The sequence below is a fragment of the Chrysochloris asiatica genome, unplaced genomic scaffold (genome assembly GCF_000296735.1).
Source record: "Chrysochloris asiatica unplaced genomic scaffold, ChrAsi1.0 scaffold00258, whole genome shotgun sequence".
Lineage (NCBI taxonomy): Eukaryota > Metazoa > Chordata > Mammalia > Afrosoricida > Chrysochloridae > Chrysochloris > Chrysochloris asiatica.
This window is the reverse complement of record NW_006408776.1, coordinates 3,719,609-3,736,606: the sequence shown is the minus strand read 5'-3', so window position 1 is coordinate 3,736,606 and position 16,998 is coordinate 3,719,609. Positions and strand designations below refer to the sequence as shown.

Here is a 16,998-nt window from a genome sequence, read left to right as displayed (position 1 = left end):
AGGGGGACTTCAAAAACTGTGCAAAAGTGTCATTATCTTTTTCTTTTTTTAAAAAAATGTTTTGTGAATTATGTGATAGTTTACATGGGAGAACATTAGATTGACATTCCTCCTATTGTATATCGGTTCATTGCCATGGTTACAATCCCCTTCATGCATCATCAACCAACCAAAGGCTATACACTACAAGCCTGCCCCCACCTACCTCTCCACTCCCCCCAGTCATCACCACACAGTCCCTCTCCCTCTCTGTGTCTAAAGTCCCCAACTGCTCCATCTGTCCACGTCATCGTCTCTGCCTCCATCTCAGGCATCACTGCTTTTCTGGGTAGGGTCCCGAACTCCGCTTTTCTCCCTTGATATGGTCCCAGGGACCTCTGCTCCTAGGCTGAAAAGTTAATCACTCTCCTCCTTGCTACAAAACGTCTACCTTTACATTCCCAACCCTCACAAGCAGTCCTGATAACAGTTATTCACTGTTGTATCACAAGAGACCTACCTGCATTTCATTTCATCAGCTCTGCCTAGACAGGTAGTATACTACTCAGTGGAGTTTCTACCTTCCTCCATGCCCTCTGAATCTAGGGTCCCTCTTGAAAGCTTGTAACCAGTCACTTCTTGCCTTTGTTGTTGTTAGGTGCCATTGAGACAGAACCAACTTATAGCGACCCTACACATAGCAGAATGAAACAATGTCTGATCCTGGGCCAACCTCACTACTGTTGCCACATTTGAGTTCATCAGTGCTGCCACCTGACCAATCCATCTCGTTGGGGGTCTTCCTCTTTTTTCTGACCCTCCATGTTACCAAGTATGAGAGATGAAGTTTGGCCATCTTGGCCTCTAAGGAATACTCTAGCTGCACTTCTTTCAAAACTAATCTCTTGGTTCTTTTGGCAGCCCATGGCACTTTTAGTATTCTCCTCCAACACCATAATTCAAAGGCATCAATTCTTCTACGATCTTCCTTATTCACTGTCCAGCTTTCGCATCCATATGAGGTTGTTGAAAATACCATGGCTTGGGTCAGGCGCACCTTAGTCCTCAAGCTGACATCTTTGCTCTTCAACACTTTAAAAAGTTCCTGTGCAGCAGATTTGCCTAATGCAATACATCGTCTGATCTCTTGACTGCTGCTTCTGTGAGTGTTGATAGTTGATCCAAGAAGAATGAAGTCCTTGACATCTTCAATCTTTTCTCTGTTGATAAGAATGTTGTTTATTGGTCCAGTGGTGAGGATCTTTGTTTTCTTGACATTGAGATATAATCCATATCGAAGGCTGTGCTCTTTGATCTTCATCAGTAAATGTTTTAAGTCCTCTTCACTTTCAGCAAGCAAGGTTGTATCATCTGCATATCGCAGGTTGTTAATGAGTCTTCCTCGTATTATTTGCTCAGCATACAGGTTGAATAAATATGGTAAAAGAATACAGCCTTGTCACACACCTTTCTTAATTTTAAAACATTCATTGTTCCCATGCTCTGTTCAAACAACTGCTTCTTGGTCCAGGTAGACCCCCCATTTTGGATAGCCAGTGTCCAGGTTGCCCATCCCTGTGTACTGTGTGTGTGGAGGGGGTGGGAATGATCCGTGCTGTAGGATTTGTTCTCTTTTTTGAGCTACTGCATCCATAGGTGTAGGTCAAGTTCATCAAATTGTATCAGATTACTCTTTTTTTTCCTCTTCTTTCTTCTTCTGGTTGAGCTCTGATCATCCAGTCATTGAAGCCAGGTCAAGTGGGAATTATCTGCATGTGTGGGTGTTCTTGTGCATATGCCCTCTCTTCTTCTCAGCTGTACGCTTCACTCTCTACTCTAGTCCTCTGTGGTCATTATCTTTTAATTTTATTTTTTCAGGAAGTTTTTTGAAGTCCCCTCATAGATTATTGTTATTAGTTTTTTAAATAAAGAAGCACAGTACTAACAGGTATACTGCTTATATATGAACCAATCTGTTATTTAGCGGAAAGGTGACTTTGGGTGTGGTTTCAGTTAAAAGTTTAACTTGAACCTCAGAGCAGTAATCTTTACTGTTCCAGTAAATATGGCTTTTTTTTCTCCCTATGAAATTTTTGAGTTGTGTTCTCAAATATTCTTGCACTCTGTCTGCCATCTATTGTGTTCCTAGTCAGCATGATCAGTGCTGGTAGCAGGCATCACCTAGTTCTTCTGATCTCAGAATAAGTGAAGGAGTGGTTCATGTAGGCAGTTAAGGAGTCCTGTCAGATAGTTTCTTCTTTGCTTTCCTTCTTTCTCTTTTGCTCCAGACTGAGTAGAGACCAACAGTTGTGTTTTAGATGGTCACTTGCAGACTTCTAAGACCCTAGACATTTCTTACCAAACTAGGATGTAGAACGTAAACTTTATGGACTTTGTGGTGCCACTTGCCCAAGTTGTTGACCAGTATCTTGAGGGGTTTGGTTGTATCTGGAGAGTGTCTGTGACTGTGTTCCGGTATGTGTTTTATTGTACATGAATATATGTATGGCATACACAAACATACATATGCCTACAGATACACCTAAATATGCACACACATTTACCTCCTTTAAATACTACCTACGTAACCCTGGTTATTTCTGTGTTAGTACTTAGCGTTTTCCAGTGTCCCTTATTCTTGTATACTCCTTAGTGTCATTAACCTGTATCAAGTTGTATACACTTCACTCAATAAATCAGAATTGCTGCTATGTCATTAGATTTCAGACATGGCTATCAATCGTATTGCTCGATTTATTAATTTTGAAGAATACCAACCACCTCTCCCCTTAATATTTGTATAATTATTATCATTTTTCTTATATTCAGTTTGTTACTTTAAAAAGTACAATTAAACCTCTACCTCTGCTGTGGTAATTCACCAGGATTGTTGTACTGTGTTTGGTATTCTCTTACATGTGATTTCAGTAAAATACCTCCCGGCTGAAATCGTGGTAGTGATGGAACTCAACTTGTATTTCTCTCAGAAATCAGTGTGTTGTATTATGCTGAAAAGGCTAGTTTGCTGTCTTTTAGCCACCTTTCTGATTGTTCTTGACAGGAAGGTGGTGCTAAACTCTATTACTCTGTTCAAGGAACCCTTGTGGTTCGGTGGTTAAAAGTACTCAGCTTCTAACCCAAAGGTCAATAATGGTTTGAGCTGCTCAGCTGGAGAAAGCTGTGTCAGCGTGCTTCCATACAGATTCCAGCCTTGGAAGCACAATGGGGAGTTCCTCACTGTCTGTAAGAGGGCCTCTATGAGTCAGAATGGACTCCATGACTAGGGATTTGGTTTAGATTTATCCTTTCATGGCTGGAGGCTAAAGTGTTTTAAAAATCTTAATTGCTGAATTATGTAATTGTTTCATAGCTCTTATATTGAAGTCTTTGTATTTGATTACCTTCACATTTAAAAAATAATAATTTTGCTGGTGAGACTGTACATAGCAAAATATGCACAGTTCCACAGTTTGTACGTGTACAGTGATGTTGGTTACATCAAGTTGTGCAACAATTATCACTCTTACTTTGTGAGTTCTCACACCTGCCCCAAGGCTCCTATCTATAATGTTCCCTGTTGCTGTTGTCACTTTGATTCCACATAGGTTTATCTTTAAAGAACAAAATGTTCAAGGAAGATAATTTTTCCTACTTTACTAAACTATTGTAAACTACTGCTGGGTTTTAAGAAGACCTCAGGGGTTATATTTTTGGTTTCAGGGTTAAAGATTATCTCAAGGCAATAGTTTCAGCAGTTCAACCAGCCTCCATGGCTCTAGAAAGTCAAGTTCATAGGAATTTGAAATTCTCTTTTACAGTTTCCTCCTTTTGATGCGCATTCTTCTATAGAATGTTTCATCAGAATGCTGAGTAATGGTGTCCAGTCGCCAGCCAGTTCTTGTTTCATGGCAAAGAAGGCAGTTATTCATGGAGACAGTTAAGCACACATTCCATTACCTCCTTCTGTTCCCATTTCTGTTCTTCCTCTATTGCTCCAGTTGAATAGAGACCAATTATTGTGGCTTGGATGACAGTTGAAAGCTGTTGAGGCCTCCCGTACTATGCAGTTAATTAGGATGTATTCCAGAAACACTAAACGTCTTATTAGTGCAGTTAACTGTGATATCCCTTGAAACCGTATCCGTAAACTTTTGAAGTCAAGGAAGCAAGACCCATGAGTTGTTTGGTAGTACGTACGTAAACAACGTTGGGAGCTACTCTCTTTTGTTGTTGTTGTTATTGTTGTAAGTATACCCAACAACACAGTTTTTGTTAATTCAGCTTTTTACAGGTATACTACTTACTCATAGCCCTTAGACTAATTGACTTTGCAACCCTCCCTTAATCAGTGTGATTTCTCCAACTCTGGAAGCCAAAACTTAGTACTCAATAAGCAGTAGCCTACCCTTCCTTCTCCTTCCCACCTTTGGTAACCATTAATAAACTTTGGTTTCTATGTATTTGCCTTGTCTTTTATATAAAGGAAGGTCATTCAATATATGTCCTTTTGTAGTTGACTTATTTCACTCAGCGTAACATCTTCAAGCTCCATCCATATTGCAGTATGTATCAAGGCTTATTTCTCCTAATGGCGGAGTCGTGTTGCATTGTATATATGTACCGCAATTTATCCATTCATCTGTTGAAGTTCACTGAGGTTGTTTCCACCTTTTAGCTATTGTGAATTGTGCTACAATGAACATGAGTGTTACATGTAATTGATGCCTCAGTTCCCCTTCTTTAGACGTTTTCTTCCTGCTTGATTCTCAGATCCCACCTTGTCCTGTTCACTCATTGCTGACTTTCCTTTCTGTCTCCTTTACTGGATCTTTTTTCTTTGTTTGCTCCCTTAATTTATTAGATGCAACAACAATAGTAATAGTAGTTATCATAATAATACTTGAAGTCCCATGCCAGACATTGTACTAACTTTGTAACTATTCTTCAGTCTTGCTTCTGAGGTGCTCCTGAGTGAGTTCAAACCACCAGTTTTTCAATGGTTTATGTTGGCATTCCACCTGGACTTTTGAAGGACTATCAAACTAATACAACCTAAATGGTTTTACACAAGCAAACACTCTATAATTTAGCATTCTAATTACTTCTTGAGTCTGGCCTGGCTCCTCCTTTTCTACTAGAATTATCCTATTTTCATGCTCTCCATCTTCTGTGTGTGCTATTGCACCAATGTTCTAGCTGATTTCTGTATCTAATTGTATCCCTCTAAAATCCAAAATATTCCTAAACTTAAAATCGGAATGTGCTTCCCTGCTTAAACTCTTCACTAGTTCCCTAATTAATGAATAATGCCCAAGTGTTTTAAAATGGCTTAACAAAGTTCTCTGTATTCTGTTTCCTTTTTTTCTGAAATCTCGCTCTCACTACACCTTTGACATATTCTGTAGACCATGTCATGGTATTTCCTACCATTTGTTCTTGCTGTCCTCCAGCTTCCCAACTCTTAACATACTCATATTCTATGGCTCAGTTCACTTGTTTCCTGGTCTCTTTCTTTTTGCTTTTATAGTATTTGCAGAAAAAAGTGTCATTAAACCATCCCTCCCACAGCTCTCTCCACTCAGCTGGGTTTGGTGATTCATTGCCCTGGTCACACAGAGCTCAGATACCCCACTCACAGTTAGGGTGCTTATTAGGAAAATTAGCAGGGGCAGAAATGTGGTGGGCACAGTTCTTCCAGTCAGGACTACCTCTCCTCAGCTGTGTCCACAGGCAGGCCTCTCTCTCCCTGGGCAGTGTTTTGAAGTTCTTAAGGGCTGCTGATACATGCTCACAGGGTACACCATCCACAGTAAGCCTCAACCCGAAGGCGCTCAGCTCTAGCTCCATGGATCAGCAAATTTAAGCCCTGTAAGTACCTGTAGGCGCCCCACTGCAAGCTACCCTCCTGCCCACAGTCACTCAGCTTCACTTGCTCTGGGGGCTGGACAGCCTGCTGCTTTGTCATGTGCTCTGACTCTTGGTTCTGCTGCGGCTGCTCTTCTGTCATTCTTCTTGTATCACAGTTTTCTGCCCTTGAGTCTAGGAGATTCAGTGTGCAGAGATCCTGAGTCCAAAGAACACATTTCCCTCTTGGCTCCTCCTCTTTAATGGTAGTTAGCTCCCTCCCCCTGCTTCTGAGATGGCTCACTTTAAACTCAGGATGATGGTGCTGACATTGACCAATTCCTTTCCTTCACTAGATTTCCAAGTGTGTACAGTTGCAATCCTGCTAGCACTCAATCACAAGTGAATCACAATCCATCAGCACCTTCCTCCCCCACCTTTTACCTACACCTATCAGGAAAAAGTCGTTTGGTGGGAGTTTACAAAGACTCTTGACTAGAAGAGACATTAAAATGATTCACAGCAATATCCCATGTGTATCTCTGTTTTAATTTTTTGTTACGATAAGTTGTTTCACTTTCTTCTCTGCATTATGAGGCTCTAGAAGACATACATATATTTTTAAATTCATAGGTGGCAGTATAAGATAAGCACTGGACTGCAAACTATAAGGCTGGCAGTTCAAACCCACCAGCTGCTTCTTGGAAAACTCATATAGGATTGCTATGAGTTGGAAGCAACTGGATAGTGCTTAGCAACAACAACATATATAACATTAGTAACTAGCTGAGTACTTGGCATGCAGTTCATTTTGTTGTTGTTGTTGTCAGGTGTCATCGAGTCGGAACCGACTCATAGCGACCCCATGCACAGTAGAACGAAACAGTGTCCGATCCTGGGCCAACCTCACTACCGCTGCCACACTTGAGTCCATCAATGATGCCACCTGGCCAGTCCATCTCGTTGGGGGTCTTCCTTTTTTTCTCTGACCTTCCATCTTACCCAGCATGACATCCTTCTCCAGCGACTGTTCTCTCCAGACAGTGTGTCCAAAGTAGGAGAGACGAAGCTTAGCCATCCTGGCCTCCAAGAAGCACTCTGGCTGCACTTCCAAAACATATCTATTGGTTCTTTTGGTAGTCCATGGCACTTTCAGTATTCTCTTCCAACACCACAACTCAAAGGCATCAATTCTTCTACGATCTTCCTTATTCACTGTCCAGCTTTCACATCCATATGAGGCTATTGAAAATACCATGGCTTGGGTCAGGCGCACCTTAGTCCTCAAGCTGACATCTTTGCTCTTCAACACTTTAAAAGGTTCCTGTGCAGCAGATTTGCCCAATGCAGTACGTCGTCTGAGCTGTTGACTGCTGCTTCCGCGAGTGTTGATAGTTGATCCAAGAAGAATGAAGTCCTTGACAACTTCAATCTTTTCTTCGTTGATAAGAATGTTGTTTATTGGTCCAGTGGTGAGGATTTTTGTTTTCTTGACATTGAGATGTAATCCATATGGAAGGCTGTGCTCTTTGATCTTCATCAGTAAATATTTTACGTCCTCTTCACTTTCATTTTAGGAGTTTCTATTTAATGGTGACAGAAATACCCATCTCTTTCCTCAAACTAGGACCTAGAATTTTTTCTGGTTTCCTTCATCTATATCACACCTAACCAGTTCCAGTTCTATTTATTTTGGTTTTATTTGGGCATATATGTTTGTGCTCATATGTTCACTCATTCATTTGTTGAAATTTCACAAAGTACTACTGTGTGCTAGGCAGTATACGAATTATCCTACACACTGAACACTTCATAGAATGTATAGATTAAGTTTTAGAAAATTGACATTTTACAAAATCAGATCAAAATTACGTATTTACATTTAGGAGCAAAGATTATCAAAATCTCTATGTACTTGAGTAAAGTTCTTAAGCATTACTTTGTTTGGTTTTGTATATTTTATTCTTTGGCTTATTTCTAAATGTTTAACAGTTATTTTTCCTATTATAAATGAGATTTTTCATTCTATCACATTTTTCAATTTGTCATTGCTTCTGTATGGTAAACTGATGAAGTGATCATTGTTTTAGGTTGGGTTCTCTAGAGAAACAAAACTTTGGTTTTCAGATAATGCTTGTCAATGACAAATGACTGTTATTTGAATTTTAAGGACAGTAGTGGCAGCATACAATATTTGCGCTCTTGGATTAATTGCATTTAGCATAATGTCCTCCAGGTCTATCCAGGTTATGAGGTGTTTAACACATACATTGTTATTCTTTAACATTGAGTAGTTGTATGTACCATAGTTTGTTTATCCATTCATCCATTGATGGCTATTTAGGTTGTTTCCATCTTTTTGCTCTGGGGTAGTAGTGTGCTATGAACATGGATACATACGTATTTATCTGTTAGTGTTGTGACTCTAATTTCTCTAGGATGTATACTGTTAACTGCAAGATCGGCAGTTCAGTCCCACCAGCCTGGTCCCCAGGAAACTTATACAGGGTTGCTATGACTCAGAAGCTACTCTCCTGCACTTAACAACTATGGCTAATGATTGTGAGCATTTCCTGTGCTTATTGACAGCTTGAATGTCTCCTGTGGTGAAGTGTCTATACATATCCTCTGACCATTTTTTGAATTGGATTTTTTATCTTTTTCTTGTTGAAATGTTGAAGTTTTCTATACATTAAGATATTAGTCCCTTGTATGATCTGTCATTGCCAAAAATATTTTTCTATTCAGTGGGTTCTCTTTTTATTCTTTTGATGAATTTGTTTTTTATTTTAACTTTTTATTGTAAATTGAGTGAAGTTTTTATTTTCCAGAGCAATTACAGTGATTGCAATCCCTACCACATATCATCAGTTAACAGTATTTGCATCTGTTTAACTCTTACACTCCTCTCTGTGTCTCCTGCTACTTCATCTTTCCACTGCCACCCTCCTTCTTGTTGTGTATTACCTGTCCTGTCAACCACGTTAACATATTCCTGCCCTCTAAAGACCCAAGAACAGAAGAGTTATGGGATAACATAAAGAACACCATACAGTAAGAAAGCAATCCCACCCGCATTCTGCTTGTGCTCTTCTCCCTTGATGGTCCTAGGGTCCTTTGTTTCTGGACTGTAAAATTAACCACTCCCCTGTTTTTGTTACAAAACTTCTATCTTTACAATTGTGACAATTGTAATTAGTCATGATAACAGTTTCATACGAATCTTATCCCCATATCTTTTCACCAGACCCATCTAGACAAGATGAAAACTATTCAATGGGGACTCTTTCTACACCCCACCCCCACCCCCCACCACACACTCTTAAACTCCATCTTGAAACCTTGCAAGCCAGTCATTTCGTGCCTTTATCACCCTCTCATTTTAGGTAGCCAATGTCTAAGTTGCCCGTCCCTATCTACCCTGTGTACAGAGGGGATAGCATTGATACTTGATGTGAAGACTCCTTCCCTCTCTGTTGGTAATTAGAGTTTTACCTCCATAAGTATAGGTCAGTTTCATCAAATTGTAGTATTTACCCTTGTTTCCTTTGTCAAAAAAGAAAAAAAATTTTTTGTAAATTTCCTCTAATTGAGTTCTGATTATCAAGCCATCAAGGCTAGGTCAAAGCTCAAGTGTCCCCAGGTCTCACCACACTTTGGACCAACCAGCCCTTCCTCTTCTCGCTCTCATCTCCAGGTCAGTGGGAGTCAATGAACTGTGGTTGAACTCAGCCCATTTCTTCATTGCTGCCTTTGCCTCTCTTCACTCACCAGTAGACCAGTGTGGTCACCAGCAAGCTCACGTGCCTTTTGGTGTGTTCCATTTGAGTTTCAGTTTGAACTGTTTAAGTTCAGAGAGGGGGTTTCTCCTGAAGGAACTTGATCGCTTGCCTTGATGGCTTCCTGGCGAACAACTTGCTTATTCTTATAGTAGCCAGTCGTAATGATATTTTTATTTTGGGTTTTTCCTAATGATCTTTCTTTGACGATGTATCTTCTATTATTGTAGCTGTTCCAGGCTGGTCTGCTTGCCCTTGCTTGAGGGAATGTTCCACCTCATAAGGTTCTGGGTGGGGCTCAGGATTCCACCTGAGGTCGTATACTCTGCAAAGGCTTTGCAAGAGGCCTATTTCACTGGACAAGTTCTAGAACCCCTTTTAGGTATTCCAATCAGTTATAAGCTGAAGACAGGCTTACAAGTTTTCTGTAATCATGTTTCCCAACATTCCTTTCTATCCCACTTAACTGTGTATTTTACAATAGTAGGCAAGGGAAACCAAAATTCATAAGACATTGAAGCATTTTTGCATAATTTCCCCTCTTCAAACTATGCTTAGATCCCTATATCACAGAGCCTTGTTGTTCCAAGGTTGAGCATGCATCACTTTTTATGTCTGTCCCACTTAGCCCATGCAAACATGTCTAAATGTTCCCCGGTCTATTTTGTTCTTACATCCTTCTCCCCCTTCTTGTATTACCCTCCCAATTACCCAAACTAAACCCTCCTCCAACCCCACTGTTGTGGTTACCTCATATTCCATTAATTTTTCCCTCCATTTAAGACAGTCTATTTTATCCTGTAATCTACCTGACCTTTCCACCACCTGGATTTCTGTTCCTCTGTGTTTACCTTCTTTCACACTGTAATTGTCTTGATCATAGACAGACCTCCCAGATCCTCTGTTCTTACAATTTTATTCTGTTCTTGACTCTTCCATTTGTTGATTGAGTTCAGGGTGATGCTGCCATGTATGTCATTCTCTGCTTGTTATCTGTTCTTGTTGGTTCTCAGTCCACAGATCTTCCTTTAGGATGTTTTTCAAAGCAGGGTTGGCTTTGGCAAAATCCCTTAGCTTCTTTTTATCCTGGAGTGTTTTGATTACACTGTCATATTTGATTGACAGCTTTGCTGGGTAGAGCATTCTTGATTGGTAGTTTTTTTTCTTTTTCTTTCAGGGTTTTTTATAAGTCTCTGCATTGCCTTCTTGCCTGCATCTGCATGGTTTCTTTTGAGAGATCTGAGATTATTCTGATTTGTTTGCTTTTGTATGTTAACACTTTGCTTTTCCCAACCTGCTTTGAGGATTCTGTCCTTATCTTTGATTTTGGAGAACTTGATTATTATATGTCTTGGTGATTTTCTTTTAGGGTCTATCCTTCCTGGGGTTTGTTGAGGTTCTTGAACACTTATTTTCCACTTTTCATGATGTTAAGGAAAATTTCTTCCAGAATCTCTTAAATTATCTCCTCTGTGGTCTAGTGTGATTCTTCCTGTTCTGGAATGCTGATAATTTTTAAGTTAATTTCTCTTCATGTTGTCAAGCATGAATTTTAGACCTTCAGATTTTTTAAAATCCTTTTTTCTGCTTACTCTTCTATTTTAGTAGTGTTGAGAGCTGTATCTTCTAGCTTACTAGAACTGGTTCCTGTCTCTTGTATTTGACCCCTTTGCCCTTTCAGAGTATTGTCTATTTCTGATATTCTCTCATTAATCATTTGGATTAAAAGTCTGATCATCCTGACTTGTAATAAATTTTCTGGCTATACATTTTCCATCACATATTTTTTTGTTCTTATTGAAGTCCATATTATCCTCTAACATCATAACTCAAGTGCGTCAATTCTTCTACAGCCTTCTTTCTTCATTCTCCAACTTTTACATGCATATAAGGTTATTGAAAATACCATGGCTTAGGTCAGGAGCACCTTAATCCTCAAACTGACATCTTTGCTCTTGAACACTTTAAAGAGGTTTTGTACAGCCTATTTCATATGTTATTTGATGTCTTGACTGCTACTTCCATGAGTGTTGCTGGTTTATCTGAGGAAAATGACATCTTGGACAACTTCAATCTTTTATCCATTTATCTTGATTTGATTTATCGTTTCATTGGTGAGGTTTTTTTCTTTACATTGAGGTACAACCCACACCGAAGACTCTGGTTTTTGATCTTTATCATAACTATTTTAAGTCCTTTTCATTTTCATTAAGCAAGATTATATCGTCTGCATATTGCAGGTTGTTAACGAGTCTTATTCCAGTCCCAATGCAATGTATTTTTTCCCCCCAAGTAATCCAGCTTTTCAAGTTACTTGCTCAGAATACTGATTGAATAAATATGGTGAAACAATGCAATCCTTGTCCATACTTTTTCTAATTTTAAACCATTCATTGTTTACTTTTTCTGTCCAAACAACTGTCATTTGGTCTATGTACAGGTTCCTTATGAGTACAAGTAAGTGTTTAGGAATACTCATTCTCTACAGTGTTGTCCATAGCTTGTCATTATCCTCACAATCTTTTTGCATAGTCACTAAAGCACAGGTAAACATCTTTGAGATATATTGTGCTTTCAGCCAGAATCCATCTGACGTCAGAGGTGATAACCCTTGTTCCACGCCCTTGTTTGAATCTGGCTTGAACTTCTGGCAATTCCCTGTCAATGTACTATTGCAGCCTTTTTTTCAGTTATTTTTAGCAAAATTTTACTTGCGTCCATTCTGGTCTTTTCTTTCTTTCTTGTGTACTTAATAATTTTACTTTCTTCATTTATGATGTTCTTGATGTGTATTGGTCAGAACCGAGTCAGCAGCACTTAACAACAACACCAACAGCAGCAGTGAAGCTCATAAGATTCTTGGATGTTTTATTCATGTTTCAGCACTCAAACAAAACCAAAACTCCTTGCTGTTGAGTCAATTCCGACACATAGTGACCCTGTAGAAGTGTCCAAGAGAGTCAAGACTGAAATTTTTGGAAGCAGACTGCCAAATACTTCTCCAGTGTAATAGGTGGTGGGTTTGATGTTTCAGTTAGTAGCCAAGTACTTTAACCACTGTGCTACCAGGGCTTATTTTCAGCACCCAGGCTTAAATCCTAACAATTTCACCTTTAATTGTGCTTGTGAGGAACCTGTACATAGAGCAAGAAGCAGTTGTTTGAACAGAACACGGGAACACTGAATGGCATAAAATTAGGAAAGGTATGTGACAGGGATGTATTCTTTCAACCTGTTTGCCGAGCAAGTAATCCGAGAAGCTGAGTTATATGAAGAAAAATGTGGCATCAGGATTGGAGGAAGACTCATTAAAAACCTGCGATATACGGATCATACAACCTTGCTTGCTGAAAGTGAAGAAGACTTAAAATACTGATGAAGTTGAAAGACCACAACCTTAGTTATGCATTGCATATCATTGTAAAGAAAACAGAAATCCTCACACTGAACCAATAAACAACATCCATATAAATGGAGAAAGGATTGAAATTGTTAACAACTTCATTTTACTTGGATCAGCCATCAACACTCATGGAAACAGCAGTCAAGAAATCAAATGAAGTATTGCATCAGGCAGATCTGCTGCACAAGACCTCTTTAAAGTGTTCAAGAGCAAAGATGTCAGTTTGAGGACTAAGTTGTACCTGACCAAGCTATGGTATTTTCAATGTCATGTGAAAGCTGGACAGTGAGTAAGGAAGACCGAAGAATTGATTCATTTGAGTAATGGTGTTGGAGAATATTGAAAGTACCACGGGCTGCTAAAAGAACAAACAGATCCGTGTTGGAAGAAGTGCAGCCAGAGTGCTCCCTGGAAGCCAGGATGGCCAGACTTCGTCTCTCATACTTTGGACATATAATCAGGAGGCATCAGTCACCTGAGAAGGATATTGTGTTTGGTAAAGTGGAAGGTCAGAGAAAAAGAACCCCACCAGCATGGGTTGGCACAGTGGTAGCAGCGATGGGCACAGGCATAGCAACAATTGTGAGGTTGGCCCAAGACCAGGCATTTGTTCATTCTGTTGTGCATTGTTCGCCATGAATACGTACTGACTCGATGGCACTTGACAGCAACAACAGCATTCCATCTGTTCATGTCCATGTGCAAAGTCATCCTCTACACTGTGTAAAAAAGGTATTTGCAATGAGCAAGTCATTGGTCTTAACAAAATTCTGTCTTGCCATCTGCAGCATCATTTCTATCATCAGTGTCGTGTTTTCCAGTGACTGAAACTTGCTCTTGTTTCTTACCTTTGCATTCCAACCATCAGTAATTACAGTATGTCTTGGTTACATGTTTGATTAGTTTCAGAATCAAAAGCCTGGTAGAGTTCTCAGTTTCATCATCACTGACTTTAGTGGATGGTACTTAAATGTGAATAATAGTGGTATTAACTGGTTTTCCTTGTTAGGCATATGGATGTTATGCTGTCACAGACAATATTGTACTTTATGACAGATCTTTATATGTTCTTTATGAAGATGAATGTGATGCCATTCCTTTTCAATTTACCATTCTTGACGTAGTAAACCATGTGATTGTCAGATTGAAAATGGCCAATACCAGTTCACTAGTGCCTAGGATATTGGTTTTTATCTATTTTGTTTCATTTTTAACCGCTTCTGATTTTTCTAGGTTCATACTTCGTACGTTCCATGTTCCAGTTTTTAATGGATATTTACAGTAGTTTCTCCTGATTTGAGTTGTGCCCCATCAGCAAATGAAGGTCCGGAAACTTCCCTCCATTCGCGTCATCAAAGTTAACTGTAGGAAGGAGGCAGGTTTTCCAGTCGTATTTTGAGTGCTTTCTAGCCTGAGGGGCTCATTTGCCCATACTATATCTGATGGTATTCTTGTGCTTTTCATCATGTTTCATTATTTAGTATTCTTGTGCTATCGGACAGTGTTCCACTGCAATTCATACGGGTTTCATTGACTAAATATTCAAAAGCATTCCATGTTTCCTTCTTCCTAGTCTGTCTTAGTTTGGAAGCGCATCTGAAACCTGCCCACTGTGGCTGACCCAATTTAAAATATCGGTGGCATAGCTTCCAGAATCACAACAACTCACAAGCCACCACAGTACGACAAACTGACAGAGGAGTTTTTCAGTGTATCCATCCACATTCATCCTTTTCACTTCAATATTCTATGAATATTCCTAGGTATTTATGACATTCTAGTAACCATCTGAATATAACTTTTGCATGCATTTAAGGTAAAGCATTGATTCTTTAAGTGGAGACAATTTTGACAGTGTTATCTTGAGACTTGTTTGTCACACGTTGGTTGGGGTTGGGGTATAGTGTATGCTAGAAGAGAGGGGTTGCTTCTACCAACTACTGGGTACTTTAGTTGTTGTTAAGTACCGTGGAGTCAGTTCCGACTCATAGTGGCCCCGCACAGGGTTTCCGAGGCTGTAAATCTTTATGGGAGCAGAAAGCCTCATCTTTCACTTGTGGAACCGCTGGTAGTTTCAAACTGCCGACCTTGAGGTTAGCAGCCTGATTTGTAACCACTACGCTACCAGAGCTTCTGAGGCTGCAGAACAACTCACAACCCTCAGGGCAGCACCCCACAACAAAAAAATGAAGTGTCCATGAATGTCAATAGTGCTTGAAGCTTAGAAATCCTGTCATAAAAGGTAAGGGAAATATACAAATACAAAAGGTATCCTCACACATGTACTTTTCTTTCTTTAGCCACTAGAATTCTGTGTGACTTCAGTTTACCCTTTCCTTAGGCAAAGTGTATGGAGAGTATTTTGCTCTTGACTGACATCTAGTGAGACTTTAAAAAAGTAAATCTGTAGGTTAAGATTGTTCTTATTAAGCATGATTGAGTCGGTTCTGACTCAGAGTGGCCCTGGATAGAGTTTCCAAAGAGTGTCTGCTGAGATTGAACCACCAATCATGCAATTCAAACTGACCTTGTAGTTGAGAACTTATCCTATAGCACCACACATGTAAATCAGAGAGTTGCTGCTAATTTTTATTTTTCTGCTTTTAGAGCTTTTGCAAATAAGGAAACTAGAAAGAGATTATTACTGCCAATGAGAAATTATAACTGAAAAGAAATAGATTGTAGTACATTGTTTGCTTAAGTATTGTTATCCTTTTATGTTTGACTTATATTCATGCTTTAATATTAGAGCTTAGATTATAAATCTTTCTTTTGATTGCTTTCTGAATAAGTTCTGATTTACCAGGTTTAAGACTTTGCATTTTTTAAATTGCCTAAAAGAATAGAACTTTAGAGCCAAAGGAGACCTTGGTGAATTAGTCTGATACCCTCATTTAAAGAAGTGAGAGAATTCTGCTTAAGAGAGGTGAGGTTGAGATGATCTTACCCAATATAGTATAATTCCTTAATGCCAAATATAGAACAAGAGCCCACAGCTCCTAACTCCTAGTTAAGTATTATTTCAGAGTGAAATATTAAGCACATTTTAGATTCTAATAGAAGTTTAATTTTTCCCATCAGACTTTGAATATTAAAACTGTTAGATTGTTAATTTCTTAGAATGCATCTATCTGCATATGTGTTTTTAAGTGAATCCATATGCATGTTTTTGAACCTACGTTTCATTCAGTTTTAATTTGTAAATGTTATGTCACTTTAAATTTGAATATTTAAAATTTCTGTTTCACAGGCAACTACACCTCCAAATCAAGGAAGGCCAGATTCTCCTGTGTATGCTAATCTACAAGAACTGAAAATATCCCAGTCTGCTCTTCCTCCACTTCCTGGAAGCCCAGCAATTCAGATTAATGGAGAATGGGAAACTCATAAAGATATTTCTGGACGTTCCTATTACTATAACAGAGGAACACAGGAAAGAACTTGGAAACCACCTCGCTGGACTAGAGATGCAACCATAAGCAAAGGAGATTTCCCAAGTGCAGGAGATCAAGAGGTATGAATAATTAGGGAATCAACCAGTCACAGTTACCATCCTTTTTGGTTTCATTATTTAAATTCAAAAGAAATGATGGGTTTGTTAGTTATTATCAACATAGTAGAGCATTTGACATCTCTTAAGATACTAAATATTCTTTTGAAACGTATCAATGCTAGTTACCTTCTAATCTCTAGGTAATGGATAGTAGTGGCTAACATTGTGGTGTGCTTACTAGCTTGAGAATTACCTTGATTAGAGTTACATATTAACAAAAGGCAGTAAGCATGCTTTTGTTACAGTTGGATCATTCTGTAAGTCTGACTGATCACTTTAAAATCATTTTTTAAATTAGTCTCATACTGTTCTTACTCCCTTCCCTGACTTCACCTACTCCCATATTTTTGGAGATGATGTAATGAATTAACCATTTCTCAGTAATCTGGAGAGATGCCTTAGGACTGTTTAGAAGTACTGGAGAAGCTGTATATGATTGA

The 16,998-nt window shown here is 39.1% G+C and overlaps 1 protein-coding gene across 3 annotated transcripts in view; it reads left to right on the top strand.

Annotated features, from left to right (window-relative positions):
• The window catches only part of ARHGAP12 (Rho GTPase activating protein 12), a 109,327-nt gene that overhangs the window by 29,913 nt on the left and 62,416 nt on the right, over positions 1-16,998 (top strand). For all 3 annotated transcript variants that reach the window (XM_006874034.1, XM_006874035.1, XM_006874033.1), the window contains exon 2: positions 16,256-16,519. In XM_006874034.1, coding sequence (XP_006874096.1) covers positions 16,256-16,519 — 264 coding nt within the window. The remainder of the gene's footprint in view (positions 1-16,255; positions 16,520-16,998) is intronic.